General features: G+C 56.7%; 4 protein-coding genes across 4 annotated transcripts; 2 read left to right on the forward strand and 2 right to left on the reverse strand.

Moving 5' to 3' along the window:
* Positions 1 to 187: 187 nt before the first annotated feature.
* On the forward strand, positions 188 to 1780 carry BO86DRAFT_454913 (uncharacterized protein; the record flags this gene model as incomplete). The annotated part of the gene is made up of 1 exon (XM_025677082.1): positions 188 to 1780. The coding sequence occupies one exon, from the start codon at positions 188 to 190 to the stop codon at positions 1778 to 1780; it is 1593 nt and encodes a 530-aa protein (XP_025529739.1).
* Positions 1781 to 1986: 206 nt separating this feature from the next.
* BO86DRAFT_387677 (putative glutamine-serine-proline rich protein) lies at positions 1987 to 3646 on the reverse strand. Its single transcript, XM_025671652.1, has one exon. It carries the CDS (start codon positions 3499 to 3501, stop codon positions 2317 to 2319), a length of 1185 nt encoding a protein of 394 aa, XP_025529740.1. The 5' UTR covers positions 3502 to 3646; the 3' UTR covers positions 1987 to 2316.
* A 750-nt stretch (positions 3647 to 4396) lies between these two features.
* On the forward strand, positions 4397 to 5429 carry BO86DRAFT_35641 (ureidoglycolate hydrolase). The gene has a single exon (XM_025669667.1). The coding sequence runs from the start codon at positions 4488 to 4490 to the stop codon at positions 5313 to 5315; it is 828 nt and encodes a 275-aa protein (XP_025529741.1). The 5' UTR covers positions 4397 to 4487; the 3' UTR covers positions 5316 to 5429.
* On the reverse strand, positions 5430 to 8712 carry BO86DRAFT_425979 (mismatch repair ATPase MSH1). The gene is made up of 3 exons (XM_025675503.1): positions 8316 to 8712; positions 7322 to 8240; positions 5430 to 7265 (listed from the first exon to the last, which is right to left on the reverse strand). The coding sequence occupies exons 1-3, from the start codon at positions 8673 to 8675 to the stop codon at positions 5545 to 5547; spliced, it is 3000 nt and encodes a 999-aa protein (XP_025529742.1). The 5' UTR covers positions 8676 to 8712; the 3' UTR covers positions 5430 to 5544.
* Positions 8713 to 9036: the final 324 nt, after the last annotated feature.

Raw genomic sequence — 9036 nt, forward strand, 5'->3', positions numbered from 1 at the left:
CTTAGTTGCGGGGCCACGATGTCTCTACAGCATCTCATAGTCCGTTGTGTTGTTGGGTTGTCTGAAATCGTGGGCAAGGAAGGGCCTTCGAATGCATACATCGATCAAGATGAGGGATAAAAGGCTCGCAGGAGACCCAGAGCAGGAAAATTCCAGATAGCCTCATCGCACACGCAAGATCTGAATTATGCTCAGGAAAACCTTCTTGCTGGCCCTCTGGGCCAGTGGTGTCGTTACCGGAGCCCTGGCGGCCGATCCAATTGCCAACTCAGTCGAGTCTTATGAGCCTATTTCGACAGTGGGAGATATTGTGGAATACCCTGATCCTCACAAGAATGTTGCCAGACATGGTTTGGCCTATGTCCTGCAGCGTAGGAAGCACAAGTCCAGCAGCAGCAGCAGCAGCGGTAGTACTATATGGGGGCACAGCGGCAGCAAAGACACCACTACAAAGGCAGAGCAGAAGAAGACGACGACTACCAAGAAAGAGGAGTCGACAACCACCAAATCGACAACGACTACCCATACGACCACTACTACGACCACGACCGAGGAGAAGCATACGACCACCACCTCTAGCTCGCAGACAACTGCTTCTTCCACCACGACATCCACCACGACGTCAACCTCGAGCACCACTACGAGCACCACAACTTCACATACTTCTACCATCACCTCGACTTCATCTACTACCACCAGTCCCTCCACCACTAGCAGGACCACAACTTCTGTATCCACTAAAACCCCCGAGGCCGAACACTCAGCCACCGCAATCAGTTCAAAGTCAACATCGTCATCCACTACGACCTCTAGAACGTCCAGTCTTGCAGTCCAGCACTCTTCTACTACAAAAGAAACAGCTTCCAAGTCAATCACTAGATCTACTGAGGCAGAGCACGGGTCTACGAGCAAGCCTGAGACGGCCACCAAGTCTGTCACAAGCACTGCGGAGCTGAACCATGCTTCTTCGACTAGAGTCGAGACAACCTCCAAGTCTATCACAACACCGGTGGAGGCGGGGCACACTCCTACAACCGGTAAAGAGACCGCGTCTAGATCCGTGACACGCTCTGTCGAGGCTGGCCATGCATCTTCCACTGCGGCAGTGCACACGTCTGCTACTAAGCTTATTCATACCTCGCATCATGCTGACCACTCGGTCACGACAACCAGTACACATGCTATTCATACACCCGGCGCAGATCACTCGGCTAGTGCAAGTGTTCATGTTGGTAGCAGCACTATTGTAGAGCCCAGCGCTGCGCCGTCAACCGTGCCTGATTCTGAAGATGGTGATGGTGATGATGGCTCCGACGATGGCTCTGACGACGGATCTGACGACGGATCTGATGACGGCTCTGACGATGGCTCTGACGATGGATCTGACGATGGCTCCGACGACGGATCTGACGATGGCTCTGACGATGGCTCTGACAACGGCTCCGACGACGGCTCCGACGACGGCTCTGATGACGGGTCCTCAGAAGACGGGTCCTCAGATGACGGATCCTCAGACGACGACGGCTCTTCAGACGACGGCTCCTCCTCTGACACCTCCCCTGACACCTCAGACCCCAACACCACCCAATCCACCACCCCCTCCTCATCGACCCCCCTAACAAACGGCAGCTCCACCTCCGCCGCAATCCCCTCCTCCATGCCCGCAGCCTCCAGCTCCCGCCCCGCCTGGGCCTGGGGCTACCAATCCTCAACCTTCAGCATCATGGCCTCACCAACATCAACACCACAGATCACGCCGGCCGTGACACCGGTTGCCTAAAGCCTGATCACATACCACACTCAGATCCCAAGACTGGGGTATCACTCATTTGGAATTTTTTTATTCTGCACTTGTATGAACATCCCACAATCTCTGAGACAGACTGGTGTGTCTCGATACTGTCCTTGGCCCGCTTACATCTCTTTTCTGTGTCATATATCTTTCGCTTCTTTCCCTCGTTTATTCTACTTTGAATCTATTTATTTAAGTTGGTCAGATGAAGGGATTGGGTAGCTGAGCTGGATTGAGAATGAGATTCGGCGTGTATTTTAGTTTATAGAGCGGTGTTCTTACCCTCAGGGTCTGATAAGTTGTAATGCTTCGCTCAGAGGACTGTTCATTAAGTAGACCCTGCCGCAGCGTTTGGAATTGTAGGATGGAAGACAACTACGTTTTTCCGGTAGAACTAGATACTTAATAGCCACAAGCTCAGTCTCAGGAAGCTAATATTAGAACCCATTATCCATAGAAAACCGCGCCTATTGCAGGTCATCCTCCAGCGAAATACTATCTCATCATCACCCCACCAAACCCATCTAATCCAAGAACACCAACCGCCCATTCTGATTCGAGATCCGCTCATCCAAACGGACCCAGCTCCGCTTCCACCCGCCGTTCCCATCGCCCAGATCCGCCACCAGGACGCGGCCCCCATCCTCCAGGTGGACATTACTGGCCGAGGCGGCGAAATTGCCGTGGCGGGCCCACTGGAACTGGCCCCAGGAGTTGGAGAGGCAGTCATTCAGGGGGATGACCGAGCGGTGCTGGCGGCCGTCGACGTCGCCGCAGTACGCGACGAGCTCGTGGTAGCCTTCGAGGCGGATCTCGCGGGAGGAGCCGGAGAAGTTCCCGCGGAAGGTGGGGGGACGGCCGTGGTGGTGCTTGCGCTCGTCGTCGGACGAGGATGAGGAGGAAGACGAGGAGGAGTGACGACGGTGGTGGCGGTCGGCGCGGCGCTGCATCTTGCGCTCCTCCTTCTCGCGGCGCTTCTGCTCCTTCTCGGCCTCCTTCTGCCGGCGCTGGGCTTCTTTTTCCTCCTCCTCTTTCTTCTTGCGGTGGTTCTTGATCGCGTCTTCGGCCACGGAGCCCGTCAGCGCGCCGCCGATCGCGCCTAGGAACCCGTGGTTCACCTTGTGGCCGGCGAAGGCGCCGGCCGCGCCGCCGGTGACGGCGCCCAGGAAGCCGCGGTCTTGGTCGTCGGTGGCCCCGGGCGGTAGGTTGGGGTTCGTGCTGTAGGGTGGGGGTTGTTGGTGGCCTGGTTGCTGTTGCTGCTGCTGCTGCTGCTGTTGTTGTTGTTGGTGGTAGGGGGAATATGGGCGGTCGTTGTAGGGTGCTCCGCTTCCCTCTTGTGGGGGGTATGGCGGGTAGCCGGAGGGGTTGGGGGATGGTCCTCCGTGCTGAGGGTACGGGGGCTGCGGTTGCTGGTTGTACGGCTGGTGGGGGTAGCCTTCGCCGCCTAGGGAGGGGGACGGAGAAGGGCCGCTCCATGACCCCTGCGCCATCCGGGGGTCTGGTGGGGACGCATAGTAGTTTTGATTAGGGTTGGGGCTGGGGTTGGAGTTTGGACGGTAGTAGTTCTCGGAGGGAGGGTAGGGACTGTAGGCGCCGGTGCGAGGCGTGTCTGGTCCCGGCGTCGATGAGTTCCAGGGTCCAGGAGTGTGGGATTCCTCCCGACGAGGAGGGTTCTGAGAAGACCCGCCGAAGTATTCTTGTGCTGACATCGGGGTTGGCTGGTGACTTTGTGAAGTTGGATGTTTTTGTTGAAGTTTTGGTTTCTGGAACTGAAGACCAGAGAAAAATGGAAGAGGAGAGGAGTGGGGAAGAGAAAAGAAAGAGCGAGAGAAGAGTTGGGCTGGGCTATATAAGCGCTTGCTTGTAAGTAAGAGGAGCAGCGTGGATTCACTGCCCGGTGCCTGCCCACCAGCCGTGGCTGTGCTGGGCAATAATCGCTACATTAGTTTTGGTACCTAAACTGCCAAGTGCCCCACTGCAGTGATGGAACTGGTTGACTGGTTGAACTTTCAGCTAATTTGTTTGGATCCTGCCTGTTCCAGGCAAGCATAAGGCTGACGCGAAACTGACACTGCCACATCCTGGCGGGGGAAGTTTGGTGGCTGAGAGCCTGAGACACTCAAGTGGGGATTATTGTTTGCATCCCCTGGATCAGGTCAGGTCGGACATAATCATGAGTCAGTCATGCTCATGCACATGCACAAGCGGATAGTCTCGGATGACAGACGTAAACTTAATGCTGGCGATATTAGGTCATGCATGACTGAGTTGTGTCCCCATAGCGATATACATGTACCACCATGGTACGGAGTAGAGAAGCACAAGCGACATCCCCAAGCAACAAGCAACAAGCAACACAATGTAGACTAGTTTCACTGTAACCACCGAGGAACTGTGGAAGCTGGTCCATTACTGAATCGACGCTACAGAACCGGCCTCTTCCGCCGGGTGCAGATAACGGCGACTGCCGATAACTCAACTTATCAGCTAGTCTGGACTGGATATAGTGACTGACTTCTCCCTCTCGACCGAGAACCCCATTCCCCCAGACTTGACTTGAGTATAAAACCACCTCCAGACCCTTCACTTCTCTTCTCTTCTCACCTCCTCAACTCAAACCCAATCCATCCATTCCACCAAAAAACCCCCAATCGCCATCGCCATCGCCATTTGACCACCATTGACCACCACCATCATGTCCCCACCAACCCTGACCTCACCAACCCCAACCCTGACCCTAACGCCCTCCCCCCTCACCCCATCCGCCTTCCTCCCCTACGGCACCGCCATCACCTCCCCCCTCCCCCGCACCGCAACCACGACCACCCCGCCACCACCCTCCGCCCTGGCCGCACTGCACCCAACACCCGTCCTCGCGAACCAAAACACCGCATTGAAATACAGTCCCATCTCCCCGCTCGACGACCACTACGCCGGCAACTGTCCCAGCGGGCGCGCCTCGGCCGCGCGCATGACCATGTTCTCATGCTTCCCGCGGACCCTGCGCCCCGCCCCGCCTCCCTCAACCAGCAGAAAGCAGACCTCCCCCCCCTCCTCCTCCTCTGCGGTCTTCGACATCCGCATCCTCGAACGCCACCCCTTCACCACCCAGACCTTCGCCCCGCTCGACCTCTCCAGCCAGCCCGCCACGGCCACAGCCACCGGGACCGGTACCCACAGCGAAATCGAGCCGGAGCCGTACTATCTCGTCGTCGTGGCGCCGTCGCTCAAGGGCACCACCGCCCAGGCGACGACCAGCGCAGGGGAGGTGGTGACGGTGGTGGATCCGCCGGATTTGCGCCGCGTGAGGGCGTTCGTGGCCCGGGGTGGCCAGGCGGTGACCTACGGGGCGGGCACGTGGCATGCGCCTATGGCGGTGATTGGGTCCCGGCGCGTGGACTTTTTGGTCGTGCAGTTTATGAATGGCGTGGCGGAGGAGGATGTGCAGGAGGTGGTGTTTGGGGAGGGGGTGGTGGTTGAGGTGGAGCAGGGTGAAAGAGAGGGAGTGAAGGCTAAGCTTTGAGTTCGGGAGAGGGGTTTATGTTGGTGGTGGGAAAGCTATGGTTTCTTTGGAATGGGGGGTATAGATTGGAGCATGGAGGGAAAAGTAGTGTACATAATGTGGGGAAACCGAAATAGGGTGGTAGGACAGTGAAAAGGTTGTGGGTCGGTGGGGGAAATGTACTGTACATATTGCTAAGTGCGCTGCGCTGAATGGGGAGAGATTTGAGTGATTGCTGCAATGGTGTGCTTCATGCAGGGGCTGTTGTCTGGCTATTCCCGTCCGAGTTAGTGGGCAGTCCTTGACGCACTTGTCGCGCCAGTTCAATGGTCTCCGAGGGCAGTCCAGCTAGCTGGGCGACTTTCAGTGCGTGCGATTCACGGTTCACGCCCTTGCGCAACCGGTGCACAAACGAGAACCCCCCGTTTGCCGTCTCCTTGACATCGGTGCAATACCGGCCGAGCGACTCGAAGTCCTGCGTCATGTCTGCCAGCGCGTGGAAGTGGGTCGCAAAGAGCGTTCGGCAGCGGTTGTGATAGTGCAGGTGGTGCAGACACGCAAAGCTCACCGCCGTCCCGTCCTCCGGGGTCGTGCCCCGACCCACCTCGTCCATGATGACGAAGGAGCGTGGAGTCGCCTGCTTCAAGATGGCCGCCGTCTCCAGCATCTCCACCATGAATGTGGACTGGTCGCGGAACAAGTCGTCGGCCGCGCCAATGCGACTGAAGATCTTGTCGACAATGCCCATCTCCGCGTAGTCGGCCGGAACCAGGGACCCCACTTGCGCCAGGATCGTGATCAGGGCGTTCTGTCGGAGAAAGGTGCTCTTGCCGGCCATGTTGGGCCCGGTGACCAGCCAGATGCGGTCCGGGTCGCCCAGGAAGCAATCGTTGCTGACGAACCGCCGGCCCTGCTCCTCCAGGCCCAGCTTGACCGTGGGATGTCGACCACCGATGATCTTGTGGCATGTGCCCTCGGCGAAGATCGGACGGACCAGCCGCTGTTCGTGGGCCAGGGTGGCAAAGGAGCATGCGACGTCCAGCTCGTCCATCACGGCTGCGTTGCGGCGGATCTTGACAAGATTGAGAATAACCTCGCGGCGCAGGGCCTCGAAGATCGCCTGTTCTTCCTGCCGGATCTGGAGCTTGACTTGGTCCATCTGGCCGCCCAGCTCGGTCCACGCCGGCAGATAGAATGACCGGGTAGACTTGGTCATTGAGACATTCCGTGTCACCCCCAGATCTTCTAAGGACTCTTGGGAGATCTTAGCAGCTTTGACGTGACAGATGTGGCCTAGACCCGGAGTCCATTTGAGGGTGAGAGCCGTCGACCCGACAGCGTCGCGAAGGCGCTGGGTGAGTTCCGCTTTCTCGTTATGCAGACGGTCCAGTTCCTGGTGGAGATCCTGGAGAGCCGGGCTGGCATCGCGCCGCATGATCCAGGTTTCGACGGCCGACGCTTCATCGGTTGCCCCGCTGCCACCTCGTTCGCCGCTCCTCGTCCTGACCTTCTTCGGCAACGTCTCTATTTCGCCCGGGAGGGCTTCACTCAAGGCTACCTCCTGTGCGAGCATTGCCGCCTCAGCAGCCGTGTCGTCCTCGATGCGTTGTTTCTGTAGCAGCCCCTCTTCATCAATCGCTGCCAAGATCTTCTCGGCCAGGATGATGGGCCCATTCATATACAGGCGATCCGTCATGGATTTGAGGCTCTGAGCTGCTGGCGTATCCTTGCATTTGCGCTTTTTGCTCATCAACACCCGCCTGATCTCCTTCGAAGCTTCAATGGCTCGAGATAGACATATCAGGTCATCTGCATCTCCCCGCCCTAGAGTGAATTTCTGGACCAGCCGCTGCGCGTCATAGCTCCGCTTCAGGTAATCGATGACATTGCGGTGCAATTCGGCGTCGTCGATGAAGGTACACACAAGGTCCAATCGTTCGTTAATCACAGTCATGGACGTCGAAGGTGATGCTGCGATGTGAGTTAGCACAAGAATGATGATTGGATATAAGTGACTATGGGCATACTTAGGCGATCACGTAGCAACCGGGCACCGCTTTTGGTCGAAGTCCTGCTCACCGCATGAAGCAGACTCCCTTTCCCAAAGCCATCCCGGGCCGTCTCTAGGATTTCCAGGCCTCTCAGACTGTTCCGGTCAATGCTCATGGATTCGTCCAGATCTCGACGGCGCGGAGGCTGAAGCTTCATATTCAGCCCTTGTAGCTGCACCCGGATGTATTCGAGAAGGCTGAAGCCAGCAGCCACTTCCTCAGAAGTAAAGGACGCCGCGGCTTTGGCAGATATGGGTGCTTCAAGCACAGGCCCCCACTTCGTCATGGGCTCGATCTTCGATGGGAATGGGAAAAATGTCATCAACCGGTGGTCGTGTCCGGTCAGCAGCTGCAGCTCTTGTCTGACCCCGTCTCCAAGGGCTTGGTCCACCAGGATCTCACGAGCGCCGATCCGCGCAATAGCCGACGGCAGCATTTGCGCCGTGGTAACTTGGGTGAAAAAGTCGCCGGTGGAGAGATCCAGCCAGGACAAGCCTACATTCTGAGACGTAGATGGCAGAACGTGCTGCTTCGTAGCCCCGTCGTCCTGTTCTCCCTGCTGTTCCACAGAGCTGCCATCTATATAGATTGCTAGCAGGAAGTTATTCTCGGATGGATCCATGAACTTCTCATCAATCAAAGTACCAGGTGTGATGATCCTGGCGACCTTGCGATCGAATTGGAGACCCCCAGTGCGAAGCTTGCCCTCGGCGTCGTTGGCGAACTCTTCACTAATGGCCACATACTTGCTCAAGTCCTGGACAAGGATCTTGAGGAACCGGTCCAGTTGGAAGAAAGGGAAGCCGGCCATGTAAACAGGCCCAGCGCTTGTCCTTCTTATAGCCAATTTAAGGTTCAGCAAGGGAGCCAGCTCTTCGGCTTGTTCGAAATACAGCTACACTCGAGTCAGCAGATATACGGACAAAGGAACAGCTTGGAGTATGAAATCATGAGTCAGATGCTTTCATACCTCGTAGAATCCGCCAACACGGGTCAGCACCACACAGTTCCTAAACCGTTGCATGTTGTTCCGATGCCCCTGCAAAACGACAGGGTACTGAGGACCATCATTGGCGCCATCATCGTAAGGTTCCATTTTCAATGTCCCTTGAGGCAAGTCTTTCAGTTTCACAACAGATTTGGATTTGGCAGTTCTATGCGGGACTGATGGGGTTGGGGTCACCCTGGGAATGCATAGATTCGGCCTCCGGGCATGATGACAGATGGTGCGGTGGACATGACAGCGGTAAGGAGGACAGCCAGCCCGACCAACACTGGAATGGAGCTGTGTATTAATCAGTTGGGGAATCGATACTCCATGAAAGCGCATCGTCTCGACCCCGTTTGCGCCGACTTCTGGTCTGTCTTCGCGTGCCGAGAAGAATCAATTGTATACGCGTGAAGCTTGACCGAATCGGATAAGAAAGCGGCGGCAGAAACCAGGGCGGGATGTTGATGCCTCAGGCTGTGACAAGATGTAGCTGTTCGTTCGTCAAACCTTCCCGCTTTGCCACTCAATTCTGCTTCTGCTGGGAACGAGACCTTACCGAACCTCGCAACGCCAACTCCTTCAACTCCGCAAGAAATCCCTCCTCCTCAGCAGCTCGCAACCTTGCCGCCGACGAGTGTGCTTTTTCTTGTCGGAGGATGGTCCGGGTTTGTGAAACCTAATTGAACGACTTTACACTATT

This window comes from Aspergillus japonicus (genome assembly GCF_003184785.1).
Source record: "Aspergillus japonicus CBS 114.51 unplaced genomic scaffold BO86scaffold_12, whole genome shotgun sequence".
In the NCBI taxonomy this organism is placed as follows: domain Eukaryota; kingdom Fungi; phylum Ascomycota; class Eurotiomycetes; order Eurotiales; family Aspergillaceae; genus Aspergillus; species Aspergillus japonicus.

Coding starts and splice junctions, on each gene's coding strand:
- BO86DRAFT_387677 (XM_025671652.1), bottom strand. CDS start 3,501: ATGTCAGCACAAGAATACTTCGGCGGGTCTTCTCAGAACCCTCCTCGT.
- BO86DRAFT_35641 (XM_025669667.1), top strand. CDS start 4,488: ATGTCCCCACCAACCCTGACCTCACCAACCCCAACCCTGACCCTAACG.
- BO86DRAFT_425979 (XM_025675503.1), bottom strand. CDS start 8,675: ATGCGCTTTCATGGAGTATCGATTCCCCAACTGATTAATACACAGCTC. Junction 8,241..8,315: donor GTGTTGGCGGATTCTACGAG/GTATGAAAGCAT, acceptor ACTCGAGTGTAG/CTGTATTTCGAACAAGCCGA. Junction 7,266..7,321: donor GTTGCTACGTGATCGCCTAA/GTATGCCCATAG, acceptor CTCACATCGCAG/CATCACCTTCGACGTCCATG.